A 22,049-nucleotide genomic window follows, 5' to 3' on the forward strand; every position below is an offset into this window, starting at 1 on the left:
GACCCAGTTTCGAACTTGACCTAGATATCATCAAGATGAACATTTAGACCAACTTTCATACATATCCCATGAAAAATATGGCCTTTAGAGAGGTCACAAGGTTTTTCTATTATTTGACCTACTGACCTAGTTTTTGATGGCACGTGACCCAGTTTCGAACTTGACCTAGATATCATCAAGGTGAACATTCTGACCAATTTTCATGAAGATCTTGTGAAATGTATGGCCTCTAGAGAGGTCACAAGGTTTTTCTATTTTTAGACCTACTGACCTAGTTTTTGAAGGCACGTGACCCAGTTTCAAACTTGACCTAGATATCATCAAGGTGAACATTCTGACCAATTTTCATGAAGATCTTGTGAAATATATGGCCTCTAGAGAGGTCACAAGGTTTTTCTATTTTTAGACCTACTGACCTAGTTTTTGAGGGCACGTGACCCAGTTTCGAACTTGACCTAGATATCATCAAGATGAACATTCTGACCAATTTTCATAAAGATCCCATGAAAAATGTGACCTCTAGAGTGGTCACAAGCAAAAGTTTACGGACGGACGCACGCACGGACGACGGACACCGCGCGATCACAAAAGCTCACCTTGTCACTTTGTGACAGGTGAGCTAAAAAGTAAGGCCTAAATCTTTACACCAACAATTACATTACTTATTGGACGGCACATCAACTTAACATACGAATCTCATCAACGTAATCCTCACCGTCTCCGAAGGAAATTAAGATGAATTCTTACTAAAGTTGCAAATCAATTTCCTCAGACAATGGTAAACCTTAAATTACTTTACGGCATTGAAATTAACATATGACATGTCATTCAGTAAGTCAATTTAGTAATGTGTAATAATCTACCATCAGCAGACGGCAGAAAAATACCTTTTATTAAATTACAAATAACACGCACACTTCTGACCAGGGAACCGCTGTTTCCAGACTGAAAATTGTCTCCAATCCTGGCTTTCACTAACCAATAAAACCTTACTTTATTGACCTCTTCCTTCCCTTCGGGTAACCGAGGTGCACATTTTATTGTTAATCTATTAAATTAACAGACAGCCAAAAAGCGCAGAAATATCTAATTGTATTACTGTACAGCATTAATCAATGGAGATAGAAACTATGAGGTATAATAACAAAAGGGCAATGATAGCCCTAGATCGCGCGACTGAGTTACATTGCTTGCTTGAACAATTTTGGTCAATGGTTACACAAGGAAAATATCTATTAAAATATTTTGAAATAGTGACAGTATTTTCTCAATAAGTATAGCCATGTAATTTGCATGTGCATGGATGTGTGCATGTGTTTGGGAGGAGGGTAAAAATAGCAAAAATGATGACATAGAATATTAAGGGACAACCCAATATCAAACAAGAAGATGATTTTTAAAGTTTCCACAACAGAAATATAGGGAAAAGTGACAAACTCCCTGGTGGCCAAGTTTTCTGATGAATCGGAATAATTTTTACAAACCATAAACGGGCCACCCAAGAAATATTTTGGTAAAATTATCTTAAAATCGTGCCAGCAGTTTCTGACAAGGAGATTTATGAGGTTTCCACTTTATACATATAAGAAAAAAAAAGACTATGACCCCTGGTGGCCATGTTTTTAGACAAATTAGAATAGCTTGAACAATCTTGAAGAGAATTACATAAGGACCATTTGTGTTAAATTATTTTAAAGATGGGCCAGCAGTTTTATGCAAGATTTTTGAAGTTTCCACTGTAAACATGGAGGGAAAGTGATCATGCTCACTGATGATCATGATTTTGGACAAATCTGAAACTTGGAACAATATTAGTAGAGGGTCACAGAAGGACCATTCTTTATTTCAAAATGGACTAGCCGTTTAGGAGATGTTGTTTGAAGAGTTTTCTATTTTTAGCACTGGTGGCCCCTTTGTGCAACCAAGTGGAGCTATAATATTATGAACAACTTGAAAGAAAACCACCCAAGGAACATCCAGGCCAAGTTTTGTCAACTTCAGTTACACAGGAGATATTGTTTGAATAAAAGTGTGGATGGACGAACGACAGACAGTAAGTGATCACAATAGCTCACCTGAGCATTTTGTTCTTGAGTGAGCTAGAAAGTGTATGCATATCTTCTGCACCCAAAGAGAGCAGATTTTTTTCTCAAAAATATGCTTGCACTTAAGTTTTCAAAAATGTTTAAAATTTGGTCCATGATAATTATTTTTCAGTGAATTTTCTGAAATTCAATCTTTCACTAATCAATTCTAAAAACTCAATGTTATTCCAATGCCCTAATAATAACTGCTTTTTTCCATAGTTTATGTAATAGTTTAATTCAAATTTTTCCAGATGCTGGATCTTGTATCTAAAAGGGAAACACATTTCACAAACGAGTATTTTTTGTAAAATTATAAAGATATTTTACCTGTGTTCACAACACAAGATTCAATTGCATTTAAACATAAACTTGTTAAAGTAGTCAACCTGAATTTGAACACAAAATGGATATGTTTTAAACTTTAATATCTGATTATTTACACTTATTTATGCTCACTAGGTGCTAAACACATGTTGAACTATCACTAGAGGTATTCTTGAGATTTGAGCCGTGCCATGAGAAAACCAACATAGTGCGTTTGCGACCAACATGGATCCAGACCACCCTGCGCATAGGTTTCTCTAATTGCAATGGGCTTTGAAAGCGAACAGCATGGATCCTGACCAGACTGCGTGGATGCGCAGGCTGGTCTGGATCCATGCTGGTCACAAAGCCACTATGATGGTTTTCTCATGACGCGGCTCATTTGATTTTTCTATCCTTCTTGCCCATTTTTTTAGCATGAATGTAAAACTGATAAACATAATTTGAACATGAAATTATATTTATATAAGATCAATTGTATTACATTTGTTAAAGACTAGCATTAAATTTAATACAACAACGTGTTTAGCTGAAATTCATCGTAATATTAATACATTCCTTTCACCCATCTTGGTTGCACATACAAACAGCATTGAAAAAAAAAAAAATTTCGCAGCTATATGTAATCTAAAAATTTGTTTGGTTCAGATTATTCAAATATCCTGACATCTGTCAAAAGAAAATGTAAAACTAGAAAACATGCTTAAATCAGAAAAAATACTAAGCTTTTTAAATGCATTTATACTATAGGGGAGTGATTACAAGTCAGTTAACCTTTAGCCTGCTGGCAGCAAGTGATTCTTCCTTTGCAACCAGTGCAGACATCCAAGCTGGCAGATGTTCACTATTCAGTCAGTAAATTTTTAGTAAATTAACACCCTTTTGAATCATAAATGGTACTGCCCAAACTGAATGATGGACCAGTCCATTTTAGAAATTTAGCAGGGTAAAGGTTAAACATACACTTCAAATAGGGATCTTAAACTCCATGTAAAGAACCTTTTCAGGTCCAAGGGAATATACTGATGGTAAAAAATATAGTAAAATGTGGCTTAAGTGTGACTGACCGCTTTTAACACTATGAGCTTCCTTTTTTCCAAATAATATTGTTCTGTAAATACATAGACAATTTATAGAGAGAAAAAACATCTTATTATATCGTAAACGAAGTAATTACATTATAAGACTTGCATAAATCTGCAATATAAGAAGATCCTATGCGGATTGTTGGTTTCTATTTCTGTATATTTAACAAATTACTTTTCCAGTGTGGCAGACAGCTGAGAGAAGAAAACATTTGTTTATCTACTTTCTTAGCAAAGTAATTACAGAAGAAAGCTGCATGTTAAGGAAAATTGCAGCTAACTAGAACCAAGACTGATTCATAATGTAAACCAACTAACAGTTTGTTAACCTTTACCCTGCTAAACTTCTAAAATGGATTGGTCCATCATTCAATTTGGGCAGTACCACTTGTTTATCAAAGGGGTGTTCATTGAAAATTTACTGACTGAACAGCGAACAGTGCGGACATGCAGGCTGATCTTGGTCTGCACTGGATGCAAAGGCAGACTCAGGTGCCCCCAGCAGACTACTAAAGATTAATAGAAGAAAATATATATATTATTGCTTATTTCTGGGTTTCCGTAGGAACATAAATCTATGCTTAAGTTAAAGATATCCATTATATATCCTTCACTTAAGTAGTTCATTTTCAGACGTTAACTTTAAATGTTGACAATCCTCATCAAACTAATCTGATTTGATTCAATATAAACGGTGTTTCTAGAGCTACATCCTTAATAAAATGTCATGTTAACTAATATGTCAAAAAAATTGAATTGACTAAACATATAAACTAACTGTGTTTGTACAGCTCAATTCACAATAAAATGTCATATAACAGTATAACTGTTACAGTAATTTGTCAAAAAACTTCCAGTGTTTTAGTTGTAGTCATCATTTATGCTGAGCATAGCTACACATATAATATGCATGTAACATTTTTAGTCTGAACACACATTACCTCATAATACAAACAAACATTTTATTTACATTGATACTATGAAGCAATTGTTTATATCTTCAAATACGAATATGGGTCTCATATACAGTGACCACCTGTCGACAATGACCGGTCTCTGGCCCCCCTGTAGAAAAATGCTCATAAAAAGGCTGTGAATAGCGACCACCTGGCGACCGCGACCTGCGACCGGCCTTATTCATTCCCAAGGGTCATATTTGCCCCAAATAACGACCAAGCTGGACCGTTCCGGCATGAAAATATTTAAAATCCGCCGAATTTTCACGACTTTCGCAATATAGCAAACATAATAATAACTGCTTGATTGAAAATTTGCAAGTTTGCAATGGCCAAATTAATACATAGAACATAAAGAAAGAAAGAAGCTGTAAAAATACTTTTTATCAACATGATAATGGCTAACTGAGAAGTGACCCTTCCCCCAGAATAAAGACCACCTGCGAACAAAGACCACTTTTGCTTGTTCCGAAGAGTGGTCTTTGTTCACAGGTTTAATTGTATCTTTAAACTTCTGTAACCAATTTTAACATAAAAATCTTGAAAACATACAGCAAAAACTTTGACATATATAAAATGCTAATGTATTTCAAAGTACTAAATTCTAGCCCACTAAAATATGTAAATTACTTTATTTATTTTGTAGAGGCTGTTGTCTAAAACAGATGATCTGACCCAGGTAAAACTTGAATTAACTGTGTGGCAAGAGATCTGCTGACTTTAACAACTTGTTCAAAATAAACCTTTCGCGTCATGTTGAAATTCTTTGCAAAATGTTCCACTAAGATTTGCAAGATTTTGCACATTGTTAAAGCGTGACTTGGTATAACCTCTCTAGATATATGGCAAATTTCCTTGCCCCTCAGACTTTCTCTCCTGTTAATAAACTACAGCATATTATGAGATTTTTCTAACCTTTTAATGACTGTCAGTAAACACAACCATAATCTGTACTTTGTTTTTGTTTGTTTTGGGTTCAGTTCTGTTTTTCAACATGAATTCAGCTATTTAATGGCGAGCAGTTAACTTAACCAGTGTTCCTGGATCCTGTACCGGTACAAACTTGTTCTTAACAAGTAACTGCCAACTTTCCCACATGAATCAGCTGTAGAGAACGGATCATTTCAGACACAATGTCTTTTATCATGGAAAACACATGCTTCACCTTCGGATCGAATTCAGGACCCCACTACCCACAGATCTGCACTCTTCCTATTGAGCTAAGCTGTTGGGCTTGGAACTATGTTTGACAACAACTACATCTACATGCCAACATATAGGCAAAGGCTAAATGGTTTTCAGGACACAGGGTTTACACCCACATCGGTGAAGTAGTGATTTGAGAACTAGGAGTTGCATTTTCAAAATGCAAGATAGTTCCCCCCAGTTGTACGACCAAAGACGTTGTTTTTTTGGAGGTCTGAAGGTGAAGATCATATGAAGGTAAAGGTCATTATGTATAGGTCAGTTTGTAGGTCTTTCCGCTGAATTGTCGAGTGTGAGTATGAACTAAATCTGGCTATTAATGACAGACAAACGCACAAACTGACAAACAGACCGTTCAACTGCTATATGCCCAGGGGCATAAAAGCAACTTAACTATTTGCCATGGAGGACCCTTCAAAGTCAATTAAGTAAAATTGGTCTGTATACTTTTCAAGAATCATCGTGTGAGCAAGCATGAAGTTCAAAATATTACTCAAGGTCAAAGCAACATGCAACATTACCCTTCAAATACAGAATAACCTCTCAACATATATTCTGCTGACTAAACACTACCTTACATACATTTAAACTGAGATATTATAGTGGCTAAAATAAATATTCTGTCTGTTTCGGACAATACATACCCCACATTTCTCGTGCAGATAGTCTCGAATCCTCACATAAGAAATTAAAGCTGTTTTCTTCTTGTTGTCCATGATCAATGTGGCCAGACGACACATCAGCAACTTAAAATAAATTTCAAGAGTTCTTATTTAATAGCAGGCATCTAGCTTTTAAAGATTACCTTAACTATAACATTACAACATGGAAGTCTTTAAAAAATGTACATAATGTACCATTTAGTCACTGTCAGTTTTGAAAGGATTCAGCTTTTGAAAACAGAAAATTTCAGACTTGGAACTTTTTTTCCACCTTCATACATATAAAGAATATTTCAACTGTTTGTTGTCTACGGTTTCATCCAGATGTCCGCTTGTGGCTGAAATAACACCTGGAGGGGTACCTGGAGTCTTCCTCCACCATGAAAAGCTGAAAAGTCGCCATATTTCAAGGGTCTGTAATGGTGTCATGTTATGGTAATGACACATAATGACAATGTAATTAAGTATCTTCTGTATGTATGCATCCTTCCGCCATAACAGAAAATCATTTTTCAAAACAGCCGGAGAATGCCAAAACCGCATTCGGAGAATACGTAAAAGATTGGAAACTGCTGATCATCATTACCAATCCACTATCTTAAGTACAACAAATATACCTACCACAGAGTCTTCTTTAGATGTCCACACCACTCGCATCTTACAACGCTCCCTGTATATGTCCTTGTCTTTCTCATCCCCTTTCTCACACGGTTCTGAAAATCAAATATAGCAGCGCTTATCATTTATTTGGAAATCTCACAAAATAGCATGTTCACTACAATAATACATATCATTCCACTTTTCTTAGAATAATACAATAAATAACAAGAGGGCCATGAAGGCCCTGTATCGCTCACCTGGCCTATAGACCTAAAGATCATCAAGATTAACATTCTGACCAAGTTTCATAAAGATACGGTCATAAATGTGATCTCTAAAGTGTTAACTAGCTTTTCCTTTGATTTGACCTGGTGCCCTAGTTTTTGACCCCACATGACCCAGATTTGAACTTGACCTAAGGATCATCAAAATTAACATTCTGACCAAGTTTCATGAAGATAGAGTCATAAATGTGGCCTCTAGGGTATTAACAAGCTTTTCCTTTGATTTGATCTTGTAACCTACTTTTTGACCCCACCGGTCCCAGATTTAAATCTGAACTATAGATCATCAAGATTAACATTCTGACAAAGTTTCATGAAGATATGGTCATAAATGTGGCCTCTACAGCGTTAACTAGCTTTTCCTTTGATTTGACCTGGTGACCTAGTTTTTGAAGCTACTTGACCCAGATTCAACCTGGACCTTGAGACCATCAAGATTAACATTCTGACTAAAATTCATGAAGATACAGTCATAAATGTGGCCTCTACAGTGTTAAAAAGCTTTTCCTTTGATTTGACCAGGTGACCTAGTTTTTGACCCCAGATGACCCAATATTGAACTCGTACAAGATTTTATTGAGAGTAATATTCTGACCAAGTTTCATTAAGATTGGGCCGAAATTATGACCTCTAGAGTGTTAACAAGCTTTTCCTTTGATTTGACCTGGTGACCTAGTTTTTGACCCCAGATGACCCAATATCAAACTCATCCAAGATTTTATTGAGGGTAACATTCTGACCAAGTTTCATTAAGATTGGACCAAAATTGTGACCTCTAGAGTGTTAACAAGCTTTTCCTTTGATTTGACCTGGGGACCTAGTTTATGATCCCAGATGACCCAATATCGAACTCGTCCAAGATTTTATTAAGGGTAACATTCTGACCAAGTTTCATTAAGATTGGACCAAAATTGTGACCTCTAAGGTGTTAACAGTCAAATTGTTGATGACAGATGGATGGACGACAGACACAGGGCGATCACAAAAGCTCACCTTTGAGCACTTTTTGCTCAGGTGAGCTAAAAACAAATTGTGTCTATCTAATCATTTACTGCGCAATACTTAACCATGATAATTTATCTACAAGTATATGCGATCAAACCTCAACTCGTCTCATAACAAGAGCTGTAAAAGGAACATAATTAGAATATTTTTCTCCTAGTTTCTGACACCTCATGTAATCCAAAACCTGACTCTAGGGACTCATCCTGATCGACCTTGGTTGTTGATCATCAGCCAATGTTATGTGTTTAATATCTTGTTTTTAAGCCTTCCACTATGGGAATGAACACTTAAACTTTTGGCTCTGAGGGAGCCAAGTATCTTGGCACTGACACTGTCATTAGGCCAAGTGATTAAGCTCTCTTTATAATTTGTACTCAGCTTAGAGAAAGCATCACCAGATAAAACCATGGAATATCTTACTTACTTTTTCTTTTTTTGATGTGCTCTGGGATTTTAATACATCTCTTCTTCATTAATTTTCCTTCCATCCTACTGATGTATTCTGAAACAAAATTACACACAAAACTTAACAAACAAATAGACACAGGAGCCTTAAGGTATATTTTAAACGACTTGCTATATTTGGCATCCTTGCAAAATTATTTTTGATATTTTTTTAGTTTCTACTTGAATAATTGAAGCTACAGAAGCATGTATTTTGTTAAGTGTTATAGGATGGGTTGTCAGTGTCTGAAATGATAAATCAACTGGCAAATGTCTGTAATGAACCAGATACAGTTAAACTTTGTTTGCTCGAACTTGGATAATTCGAACACCACCCATCGCTCAAACTCATTGTCAGACCCTGGCAATATTCCTTTTTAATGTTCAATGGCTGGAACTACAGATAAATTTTCAGTTTCAGCGTCTTTTTCAACAATTTTTCTGTCATACAAATTACGGCGTCTACTTGTAGCAGTAATCGCAATGCCAAACTTTACAGTGCTGCCTCACTGGAATATCAAGCCATAGTCATATGACGTCATACCCCACCCAGTCATACTATACTGACACTGGGCTGACCAGTCCTAGTGTACTATCCCCTTAATGATAAAACACCCTGCGAGGAAGCTACTAGTACCATTTTTCATGTATTTGGTATGACGTCCCCAGGGAGCAATTTAACTACGACCTGCCATGCGAGTGCTTATCATTTTCTAGAAATTATCTTAATATCAGACACGATGTTTACATGACAGCATTTGTAGCTTCTTTTCTATTTTTATTTGTGACTGGCATGTTTTCTGACAAATCAATATAATTATTGTGTACATTTCTCGTAAACGTAAACAGTCACCCGAAGAACATTTTTGAGAAAGTATTTCAAAACTGGCCCAATGGACCAACAACTTTTGACACGATGATTTTCCAAGTTCAAACTATATACAGAGGCAAAAATGGTGGCCAGTTTTTTTTTTTTTCTTTTTGGATGAATCAGAATAATTTGAGCAAACTTGGTTGAGGGTCACATGAAAAATATTCCAGTGAAATTATCTACTTAAGACACCTGGGTAGAACCATAGCCTTTCGGCAAATTGATGGCTTCCTCACATAACAATCCGAGCTGGACATGAATCAATGGAGGTGAGAGGCGAGTGATTCAAAGGCGGCCACTTTGCTTTAGAAGTCCCCTTTTGTATTAAATCAACACTGATATATTATGTTACCTTAGCAATAATCGTACCTTGGACCACATAATAAATTTATCCTAAGGTTACCATCCTAACTTTCCTCATACTTTAATGCCTCTCTGACCGATTCTATTTTCTAAAGGAAGTCAGTTTTGAAAGAATATCTATCTTTCAATTAGTATTGCAGGTGTTTTATTATCTTTTATCCAATGTGACATATATATTGCATACTAAATAATATATTAAGTTTATTTTTACACATCCCTTGTCTTTTTTATACATGATAAACTATGAGATGAAAACAAAAACTAAATTCCTCCCTACATTATTGAAAATAAAAAAAATAATTTCTCCCTCTTCTCTTCGAAAAAAAAAATGCATGATAATCTAGCAATTAATGTAAAATGGTCTTTCACGATTATTATACAGAAGATCAACTCCTGTTTAAAAATGTGTTTATTTTTGAATAAGAAATTGAATTTAGTTCTCAAATCTCAAAAAGATGAAAAAACATTTAATGAAAAAACGAAACTTGATCTTTAGTTGATAAAATTGAGAAAAAGGCCATTTATCATTGTTTTATAAAACAAAACAAAAATAAATCAGAGTGAAGAGGGAAACAAGAGGACCATGATGGTCCTGAATCGCTCACCTCTTCCCACATGACCCAGTTCTGAGTATGACGCCGTTTTTTCTATTATTTGACATAGTGACCTAGTTTTTGAGCTCATGTGACCCAGTTTTGAACCTGACCTAGATATTATCAAGATAGAAATTCTGACCAATTTTCATGAAGATCCATTGAAAAATATGGTCTCTAGAGAGGTAACAAGGTTTTTCTATTATTTGACCTATTGACCTAGTTTTCGAAGGTACGTGACCCTGTTTTGAACTTTACCTAGATATCATCAAGGTGAACATTCTCACAAACTTTCATGAAGATCTCATGAAAAATATGGCCTCTAGAGAGGTCACAAGGTTTTTCTATTTTTATACCTACTGGCCTAGTTTTTGACCGCACATGACCCAGTTTCGAAACCTGACCTAGATATCATCAAGGTGAGCATTCAAATCAATTTTCATGAAGATCCATTGAAAAATATGGCCTCTAGAGAGGTCAAAAGATTTTAATAATTTTAGACCTACTGACCTAGTTTTTGACCGCAGTTGACCAAGTTTCAAACTTGACCAGATATCATCAAGATGAACATTCAGACCAACTTTCATACAGATCCCATGAAAAGTATGGCCTCTACAGAGGTCATAAGGTTTTTTTATTATTTGACCTACTGACCTAGTTTTTTAAGGCACGTGACCCAGTTTCAAACTTGACCTAGATATCATCAAGGTGAACATTCTGACCAATTTTTATGGAGATCCATTCAAAAGTATGGCCTCTTGAGAGGTCACAAGGTTTTTCTATTTTTAGACCTACTGACCTAGTTTTTGACCGCATGTGACCCAGTTTCGAACTTGACCTAGATATCATTAAGATGAACATTCAGACCAACTTTCATACAGATCCCATGAAAAATATGGCCTTTAGAGAGGTCACAAGGTTTTTCTATTATTTGACCTACTGACCTAGTTTTTGATGGCACTGACCAGTTTTGAACTTGACCTAGGAATCATCAAGGTGAACTTCTGACCAATTTTCATGAGATCTTGTGAAATATATGGCCTCTAGAGGTCACAAGGTTTTTTCTATTTTTAGACCTACTGACCTAGTTTTTGATGGCATGTGACCCAGTTTACAACTTGACCTAGATATCATCAAGTGAACACTCTGACCAATTTCTAAGAATCCTGTGAAATATATGGCCTCTAGAGAGGTCACAAGGTTTTTCTATTTTTGACCTACTGACCTAGTTTTTGATGGCACATGACCTAGTTTCGAACTTGACCTAGATATCATCAAGATGAACTTCTGACCAATTTCATAAAGAATTCCATGAGTAAATGTTAGACCTCTACTAGAGTGGCTCACCAGTTTAAAATGTTATACGGATGAACGCACTGACAACAGAAATCCGTGAATATACCTAGAATAAAGTTCATCCTTGTCACTTTTGATGGCAGTGACCTTAAACTGAAAATCACAAAGATAACTTATGCCAAAGTTTAGAAAGATGAATAGAATGTAACCTTAGATGTGTACATCATGGTTTATGGTCGGCATGGAAGTAACCGCGAAAAGCACCTGAACTTGTGCGGTGCAAAAAAGATTATTTGTAAATGTTTCGGAAATGAGAAGCATGAATGAACGTAAATGTGACTGCTAATGCTGGTGATTTTACGCGAAAAATCGCATACTGAATGAAAGTTTTTTTCAGTTGTTTCATATATAGAAATCTGAATAACTGTAAGTTTGACTCTGTGCAACAGCTCATTTTCAGCAAACTTACTGCATCAGAAATAAGTCGGTTATCCTTTTATATCTTGATCTACTTCTGTGGAAGTTTTAGTAACTTGGATGAACCTTTTAGAACCCTTCAACAACGGTTACCTTTCATCTGTGTGACATTCTTAGGTCCAAGGCTTTCTAAAGGAAGAATAAAATACAAGACTGTGAGACAATTTATTTCAAGCTTGATAAAATAAGAATAATCAAACAACAACAACACACTTATTAGCAATTCTCATTATCAACTTGCCAAAAATCATAATAAATTCAAATTAAGTGTTTCACTTGCCTTCAGTACTTGGCCCTTTCTTTGTCTACAAGTCACTGATTAATAATGTCAACAAAATTATGTTAAAGTGCGAAATTACAAATATATGAGCCGCACCATGAGAAAACCAACATAGTGCATTTGCGACCAGCATGGATCCAGACCAGCCTGCGCTTCTGTGCAGTCTGGCCAGGATCCATGCTGTTCGCTTTAAAAGCCTATGGCAATTAGAGAAACCGTTAGCAAACAGCATCGATTCTGGTGCAGGCTGATCTGGATCCATGCTGGTTGCAAATGCAATATGTTGGTTTCCTCATGGTGCGACTCATATTACAAAAACTTACTTGGATTATCAGAGAGAACCAGTCTCTCTTTCCCAATCAGTCGGTTCTTGTTGAATTGATCCACAACTTCTCTTTTACTATCAACGTCTAATCCTAAAAGGCAAAATATTTCAAGAAAGAACTTTTGACAGTAATTCAAGTAAGATTCAAGCTTTCATCACAGTCAAGCTTAAGGTAGTTCTGACAAACTGGATGTAATGGAGTAAACATCATTTAATATTCAGATAACATAGAATATAACCTGGACCTTGTTTAAGGCATTAAGACTGTTTCTTGAATTAATGGCAACCTGTGAGTAAATTTATCAAAACAGCAACGTTACCGTCTTTTTAAAGATAAAATATGATACTTAAAACTTTTGATACACTAAATGATTCCAAAAAAATTCTTAAAATCACCATGTTAAAAGTGAATCACTTTGATCATGACAAATACCTCAAACAACAAGCAGATGCACATGATTATGAAAACTTGTGCGAGGTCAAAATTTTTAATATCAACTAGTGGCCAGGTTAAGCCACTGGTTCAAGTTATGGCATAGGCCACACATATTGCTCACAGGTCATGGTCGAACTCAAGACTATGCTTAGAAAGAAAACAGAACTTTATCTCCAAACTTTTCAAAAACCAGACCTTAGACCCCTAGGTAGAATGGCTTATCTTCAGAAAGCTTGACTAACTCATATACCAACACTGAAAACTAAGAAAAATTCACATCAAGAACTGTAAGCTGATTTAACGCAAGCTTCACATAATATATAGAGAATCAATGCTTACCTCCTTTAAGTCCTAGCCCTATTGCCAATTTCTTGTACTTTCTGGGAGGTTTTAAGACACCAGAACTTGACCAGTTTTTCAAAGTATGGCTGAAATAATTAAGAGAATAATTCCCAATCAATCACAAGAGTCTATGCTAAATTCAGTAAATAGAAATCAATTTAATGCTACTTTTATACAAGGCCAAACTTTCAAACATTTACCCTGCTAAATTTGTAAAGTGGACCGTTCCATCATTCAATTTGGGCAGATCCAGTGAATTCAAAGGGGTGTTCACTAAAAGTTCACTGACTTAATAGCAAACAGTGCAGACCATGATCAGCCTGCATGAATGTGCAAGCTGATCTTGGTTTGTAATGGTTGCAAAGACAAAATCACTTGCTGATAGCAGGCTAAAGGTTAGACAGAACAATATTTTGTCAGTTTTATATAGTGTGTAATAATTGAATTTCTTGGGCATAAATTTCTATGATTTTGGCCAAAGAGTTATTTCATGGGGATACAAATCCATCAATTTCAACCTATGAAGATCATAAGGAACTTGTATGTTTGCCTGTGTAAGACAGGGTTCTCCTGAATGCGAGGGCCAGGTAGGAACGGAAAACCAAGCAGGGCAGGTTTTTTCCACACTGTCCAAATGGTTGGGAAAACATCAGAATACTCAGGCAGACATGACTTGCCTGCTGTTTATATTAATGCACTGTACAAGACTACTTGGTTGGATGGACGGTGGGGGGGGGGGTGGTAGCATACTTTTCATAAAACATACATCAAATGGTGTAAGCTGGCTAACAACTGGTCATGAATATTTGCCTTTTAAGATGTCCTAATGCTTCCTTTAATTTTCTTTTTGAAAACTTTTATATGCATAACACCAGCAAGCTTTTTCTTTATTATGACAAAGATTGTGAAAAGAAGCAAGCAGATCTTCATATTATGGCCCATTAAATGCACAAATATACTTCTGAATGATTTTACAGGGAACTGCTCTACATGTTTGCCCACCTCTGAATCTGTCTATTAACTCTTTTACAGCCGTTCCTAGTAGTTTTTTAAGATAACATAGACGTATGAATTACCTACTTCGACCAGATTGTAAATTATTTTACCTGAAAAGTGACGAATCTAGTCCAGCCCCACCCCTTAGGTCGCCTGGAAGAATGCCAACATCTTCAACTGTCTCTGGGGAGTATGAAGCACTTGCCTGTTTCAATGACTTCACCTCAAATGATGTATCATCTTCCAGATCGTCATGGACCACTGACAAATAAAGAGCAAGTTTCAATGAAAGAACTACTTCTAAATTAGTTAAATACTAGACAATGATATATATTTATTTATTAAATAAGTTATGTGATACACCCCAAGAGAATTTTGTAAACTTTAGTCACAAGCAATTTTATCATCAGCAAGTTATTTATTTATAAATAATTCTCATCTTCTACATTTCATAATTTAAATAATCAAGAGCTATTTGTATGCTGTGGCCTTGAACTTTGATCAGATATACCCAAAATCAAATTAGGTTATGTACTAACAACAATACTACAAAGACTGACAGCCAAAGCATTCTTTAAACTGTTTTCAGTCTAAAGGTCATTACGACCTTTACCTTTGACCTACTGACCCAAAAAAAAACAACAGGGGTCATCTACTGACCACAGGCAATATCAAATTAAGCATGATCTGTAGGGGCAAAGCATTCTTTACTTATCAAGCAAAATCTATTTTCAGACTTAGGGTCACTGTGACCTTGCCATTTCACATACTGACCCCCTACGCAAAAAAGGGTCATCTATTGACCATAGACAATCACCCTATTAAGTTTGACAATTTTATACCAAAAGAGTTCTTTAATTATTCAGCAGAAACCAAATGGTCTACCAACCAATGGACTAACAGACCAAACAAAATGATTGTGCAAAACAATATACCAACTCTGCTTCAAAGGGGGACATATATAAGACTGGTGAAAGGATATTCAGACAAAGCTTCAGTGTAAATGAAAGTATTGTTGATAAAAAAATCAGCATTTTTCTAAATGTCTCTGTTACTAATTCTGAAAAGACAGTCAAATATAGTTCACTCAAACTCAATTCAAACACCAGCATTCGCTCAAACTAATCATCAGATCCTAGCAAATCCCTATCTAAAATATTGTTCAATGGCTCAAACTAGCAGTATCTCGAAAAAAAATTGCCAGCCCACCAAGTTAGAGCAATTTCAATGCAGATAATTGAGCCGTGCCATGAGAAAACCAACATAGTGGCTTTGCGACCAGCATGGATCCAGACCAGCCTGGTCAGGATCCATGCTGTTCGCTTTCAAAGCCTATTGCAATTAGAGAAACTGTTAGCGAACAACATGGATCCTGACCAGACTGCGCGGATGCGCAGGCTGGTCTGGATCCATGCTGGTCGCAAAGCCAATATGTTGGTTTTCTCATGGCACGGCTCATATCTTTCTGTGCCACTTACTTGATTTACAGCCAAGGTTACTATTTACTGCAGTGATCTGCAGGATTTCCCAGTATGGCTGCAGATCACATAGCTCTTCAAAGTGGAAGCTGGTGGTAGGGAAAACATGCCCCTCCGGAGCTCGAGTCTTGTTGTACCCCTTCATGGATTCCTTTGTGTCTAACAGAGAGGCATTCTTGTGTAGGTAGATAAACATCTACAAGTGAAAATAATATATACTATAAACTAGAATTGCTGTAAGTACCGTAAAACTGGTCCTAAAAGTCCATTTTTGAAGTGTGACAGTATGGTTGTAGTATAACAATGTAAGGAAAACATAGGACATTACAAAATCAACGAATGAAAACAGGAGACCTGGTAGATCAACACACACTTTATGCATAAATGTTCTCCACTGATTTATTGACCTGAAATCCTTTTCATTCTCTTAAGTTAAAGTGACATTAACTTCTAACCTATCAAGCCAAAATCTACTGACCAAAAGCAATCATTCTACATTTAACCCTTACCATGCTAAATTTCTATAATGAACTTGCCCATCTTTCAATTTAAACAGTGCCATTAACTGTTAAAAGGGGTGCCTTCCAAAAAGATACTGTAGTGACTGAATGGCCAACAGTACAGATCTTGATCAGACTGCACAGATGTGCAGGCTTATCATGATCTACACTGATAGCAAAGGCAGAATCAATCGTGTCCAGCATAATAAGGGTTAAAACATTTGTCAGCTGTTAGGCAGTGTTCTCAGCTATTGACTGAAAAACGACAGTATACTTTGAAACCATTAAATTTTGTGGGAATTTCGTGAAATTTTGTTATTTTGGCAAAATGGGCTATTTCATGTTGATATAACTTTGTTGATTTGGAACTCTGAACACAATATTAATAGAAATTTCACTGCTTCATTGGTGTTCACTTCTGTGGATTGGCTTCACCATGAAATCCACAAGAGGGTCATTGACTCTAAAGCGCTCACCTGTGTACAAGGCTTCAAATGTGTCTGTAAAAGTTAGGTTAGGTTTCTTCTATGTTAGCCTATATTACTACATACATGTCACACACATTTTTAACCTATGGCAATAATTTGAATAATTACGACAGAAATTACAAATCTGATATCACATGCAAAATATCAAGGCTCTAGCTATTGTTGATTCAGAGAAGAAAATTTTCAATGTTTCTTATATAAAAGCCTATAGTAAGTACATGTCAATTACAGGGGGATGGCCATTTTTTTACCTTAGAGTAATAATTCAGACAAGTATGGCAGAGAGTCAAATCCTTATATCACATGCCAAATATTAAAGCTCTAGAGAAAAAGATTTTTGATGTCTGATAGCTAAAAACCTATTTTTAACCAAAAAGACCCTTATGTTCAATGAACTGGAACCACTTGAACAATTTTGAAATAGGGCTATCCAGAGATCATTAAATTTTGTGTAAAGTTTCATCAAAATCAATTCAGTTGTTTTAGAGGAGATACTGTCTAAAAAATTGTTGATGAAAAGTGACCACGCCCTCTGGCGGCCATGTTTTTTGATGAATCAGAAAGATTTGAATATTATTTGTAGAAGGTCACACAAGAACCATTTTTGCAAATTTATTTATAAATCGGACTAGCAGTACCACATAAAAAGATTTTTAAAGTTTCCACTATATATATATAGGGAAAAGTGACCATGCCCTCTGGCAGCCATGTTTTTTGACAAATCAGTATAATTTGAATAATCTTTGTAGAGGGTCACACAAGGACAATTTGTGTGAAATTATTCTAAAATCAGGCCAGCAGTTTCACACTTGGAAGATTTTATAAGTTTTCACTATATACACACAGGGAAAAGTGACCAAGCCCTCTGGCAGCCATGTTTTTTGATGAATCGATATAATTTGAACATTCTTGGTAGAGGGTCACACAAGGACCATTTGTGTAAAATTATTCTAAAATCAGGCCAGCAGTTTCACACAAGAAGATTTTTAAAGTTTCCACTATATACATAGGGAAAAGTGACCACGCCCTCTGGCGGCCATGTTTTTTGACAAATCAAAATAATTTGAACAATCTTGGTAGAGGGTCACACAAGGACCATTTGTGCAAAATTATTTTAAAATCGGGCTTGCAGTTTCACAAAATAAGATTTTTAAAGTTTCCACTATATTCATATAGGGAAAAGTGACTATGCCCTCTGGCGGCCATGTTTTTGATGAATCAAAACAATTTGAACAATCTTGGTAGAGGGTCATACAAGGACCTTTGTGTAAAATTATTTTAAAATCGGGCTAGCAGTTTCACAAAAGAAGATTTTTAAAGTTTCCACTATATATATAAGGAAAAGTGACCACGCCCCCTGGCGGCCATGTTTTTTGACGAATCAGTATAATTTGAACAATCTTGGTAGAGTGTGACATAAGGACAATTTGTTTGAAATTATTATAAAATCGAACCGTCGGTTTAGGAGGAGATGTCGTTTGAAGATTTTTCTAATTTCTGCTCTGGCGGCCCCTATGTGCAACCAAGCGCAACCGTTTGAAAAATTTTGGTAGAGGACCATCCAAGCAACATCCTGGCCAAGTTTCAAGTTTCATCAAAATCCATTCAGTGGTTTTGGAGGAGATGTTGTTTAAACATAATTGTCGACGACGAACAACTTGACGCACGCACGGACGATGGACACAGCATGATCACAATACCTCACCTTGAGCATTTTGTGCTCAGGTGAACTAAAAATTAGTCCCCCACAAATATTGATTATTTTGCAGTACCCTAAGTCTTCAAAGGCTTATTAAAAGCAATAGATGGACATTATGCAATCGGAAAGACAACACAATACAAACCTGGTCTTTTTCTTTCAGCAGTTCCCGACCAAATGAGAGCAGACCCATTTCAGCCAAGTAGCAACACAATGTTGAGAATGACTGGACATACTTTTTGGAGTGTAGCAGCTGTGCAGTCAGTGAGAATGGCAGGTTTATAACAGGATAAAATCTCTTCTGGGGATGATCTAGAACCTCTTCCAACCCCTCAATCTGCAAATAATGTGTGCAGAAATCACAGAAATGACACATAAAGTTCATGTCAAGAGGCAATTATCATTTACTGCTAAACTGAATTATAGACTAGATATTTTAAAGGAAAATAGGTCAAATCTTTGACACCTAAGTATGACCTTTGCCTCAGGGCAAGGGGTTTCACATATCATCTTGTAATAGTGAATAATTTATACCAAAGTTTCAGACAGACAAGAAGAATGATTTTAAATCTTTTGTGACCTTGACAGAGCTAGACGTCTGGGTCTTGCATCTGACAAACTGTCTTGTAAAGGTGAAAATTTGTAAAAAGTTACTTCAGAATCTGACACGCATAATAAAGACCTTGGCTGGTCATTATTTTCCAAACACAGACACAGACAAACAAACAGACAGACAGTTGGGTGGAAGCAGAAGCATATGAACTGGGGTAAATTGTAATTTTGTAAATAAAAAAAGCCTCAAACTTACTTTGTAGCAGACATTGACCACCTCGCATAACAGACAGACTGGCATGTTGAGCAAACAGTCGCTCAGCAACACCCAACCTCTCGGATAACCTAAAACAAAATGGCCTACATATAACACTGTATTTAGTCAAAGGAATCATTGTTGCAAAACCAGTCTCAAAATTCAAACATCTGATTGGTTGTTTCACAGCTCTATCTTGAAATGAACCAATGGCAAGACTGCATTCCCAGACTGGTCTCCAAGCACAGTTTTTACAATCCTGGAGACAAATATTAAACTAAAAAGACACAGAATGAAAACATGTTTGTGCTTCGTTTTTTTTTTGTGTTTTTTATTTTGGTAAGGTGTTACTTTGAAGTCTTTCAGAATATGATATATAATCTGTATATAATGCTGAAGACAAATCACCTGGCATACTCTTGGATTTCAAGTTCATATTAAACAAGCACTTGATACATGTCAGATATTCACTGAAAGTACTTTAAATGGAAGATCTTTCTATCATGGAGTTTAAGCATGAAAATATATTCTGCTAACTCACACTGCATAAAAAATTGTAAGAATACCTGAAAACTATCAATTCAGTGAAACAAAGCTCACTTTAACAATTTGTGTGGTCCTGGTCATTTTCCTCATATTTTCTATGTGAAATTACCTCGACTGTGTCAAGTGTATACTATATTACACTTGTCAACATTTTGGAATGGAAATTATATACACAAGAGTAAACAGAAATTTATTACATTTAAAATTATCTCCATTTTGGACTAAAAATATACCTAGAAGGGTAAATATATAAAGACTGAGTGAGAAAAAGTTTGCCTAAACATACTGGATAAAATTGACCTCAACAGCTTAGGTTATCAAAATAAATGAGTAGAGAATAGGACACAAAAAACCTTAACCTTAAGCAAGCAAGTGATTCTGCCTTTGCAACCAATGCAGGCTGATCATGGTCTGCACTGTTCGCTATTCAGTCAGTAAATTTTCAGTGAACACCCCTTTGCATGATAAATGGTATTGCCCAAATAAAATGATGGACCAGTCCATTTTAGAAATTTAGCAGGCTAAAGGTTATCACACAGATATACCTGAGAATGTTCAACTTACCTGTATGTACTGGTACAGGTGGCAAATATCGTCTCCAGGTCAATTCATCATTGTACACCACTGGCTCATTCTCAACAGGTTGTGAATATCCACCACCAATATCCAACTGTTAAATTTATCTCAAAATTTCAAAATTTGATGTAAAGTGAGCTACTAAATGTTCAAAATTATTTTAATATACCAAATGGACTTGAAAGCTCTAGATTAATCTATCAGCATCGTACACCTTTTTTAAAGAAATAGCAGAGTATAAAATCAATCAAACTATCAGTGTGACAAATTCAGGCTGAAATTTAAGGCATTATCAGACCTTTTTGTGGGGTGTTATGCCAGAAATGCTACTAGCAGAATGGTCTTTTTTGTTGCTACTTAAATATACATTTTTATATGTCTGAAATAAGTTCAGTTCTATAAACAAACTAGAGCCTGCTATTGAGAAAAGCGCATGTCTCCCAAAACTGCCTAATCGTCTGAATTGTAAAAAAAAAATACACTTCAGGAGTAAATTTTGGTTCAGAAAAGAATACTTCAGGAGTAAGTTTTGGTTCAGTAATTCAAAGGGCCACTTGGTTCAGACAGTTTTGGTTTAGTAATTCAAAGTGGTTCATATGAGCGGTTCGGATCAATAATTCAAGGGCCATAATTCCGAAGTGCCTGGGCTGATTTGGCTAGTTATCAAAGTTGGCCCAGTACTTATTGGCAAACACATTTTGTTCAAGTTTGGTGAAGATCTGATTAGAAATGTTCGACTTAAGAGTGCAGAAAAGATTTGTGACAGACACACAGATAGGCAAACACACACACACAGACAGGAGTAAATCAATATGTCTCCCACACCACTGTGTGATAAGAGACATAATTATGTAAGCTCAACCATGAAAGAAGCTCTATTTAATTTATTTGAGCTTACTACCACTGAAGAATTAGTACCAGCGCAATCTGATGAACAGCAATATCCTCTATGATGGTTAAACCAATTATCTCTGTGTTGAAAATGAAATTTTATTCTCCCTTAATATTTATTTCAATTAATTGTAATATGCATCTAAATTTATGGCTTTGCGTAACAGTTCTTTGTATCTTTTAAGCAATAAATGCTGTGAATCCATAGCCACAATCTGCTATTATTGTTCGATTACAAATCCTCAATATACAGTTTCTGTACGACTTATTGATGGTAGGTCATGTGCTCATATAAATTACATTACAGATCAAACAATGCTGAAAAAGCACACAAGATGATGTAATCAAACATGAAACTGCCAATTGTTATGTATCCCATACCTTTATAATATATTGAGCCACACCATGAGAAAACCAGCATAGTGCAAATG

General features: G+C 35.9%; 2 protein-coding genes across 2 annotated transcripts in view; both read right to left on the reverse strand.

Annotated features, from left to right (window-relative positions):
- The window catches only part of LOC128547945 (uncharacterized), a 322,495-nt gene extending 313,756 nt beyond the window's left edge, over window positions 1–8,739 (reverse strand). Inside the window, exons 1-3 of the mRNA XM_053521894.1 lie at window positions 8,634–8,739; window positions 6,942–7,033; window positions 6,303–6,404 (exon numbers count right to left, since the gene is read on the reverse strand). Coding sequence (XP_053377869.1) covers window positions 6,303–6,404; window positions 6,942–7,033; window positions 8,634–8,697 — 258 coding nt within the window. The 5' untranslated portion in view covers window positions 8,698–8,739. The remainder of the gene's footprint in view (window positions 1–6,302; window positions 6,405–6,941; window positions 7,034–8,633) is intronic.
- A 3,593-nt stretch (window positions 8,740–12,332) lies between these two features.
- LOC123529242 (general transcription factor 3C polypeptide 1-like) overlaps window positions 12,333–22,049 on the reverse strand; it is a 61,813-nt gene continuing 52,096 nt past the window's right edge. The window contains exons 20-27 of the mRNA XM_053520913.1: window positions 20,716–20,821; window positions 19,606–19,694; window positions 18,943–19,134; window positions 16,111–16,306; window positions 14,743–14,893; window positions 13,634–13,722; window positions 12,857–12,949; window positions 12,333–12,382 (exon numbers count right to left, since the gene is read on the reverse strand). Coding sequence (XP_053376888.1) covers window positions 12,333–12,382; window positions 12,857–12,949; window positions 13,634–13,722; window positions 14,743–14,893; window positions 16,111–16,306; window positions 18,943–19,134; window positions 19,606–19,694; window positions 20,716–20,821 — 966 coding nt within the window. The remainder of the gene's footprint in view (window positions 12,383–12,856; window positions 12,950–13,633; window positions 13,723–14,742; window positions 14,894–16,110; window positions 16,307–18,942; window positions 19,135–19,605; window positions 19,695–20,715; window positions 20,822–22,049) is intronic.

This window comes from Mercenaria mercenaria, chromosome 13, assembly GCF_021730395.1.
Source record: "Mercenaria mercenaria strain notata chromosome 13, MADL_Memer_1, whole genome shotgun sequence".
Classification (NCBI taxonomy): domain Eukaryota; kingdom Metazoa; phylum Mollusca; class Bivalvia; order Venerida; family Veneridae; genus Mercenaria; species Mercenaria mercenaria.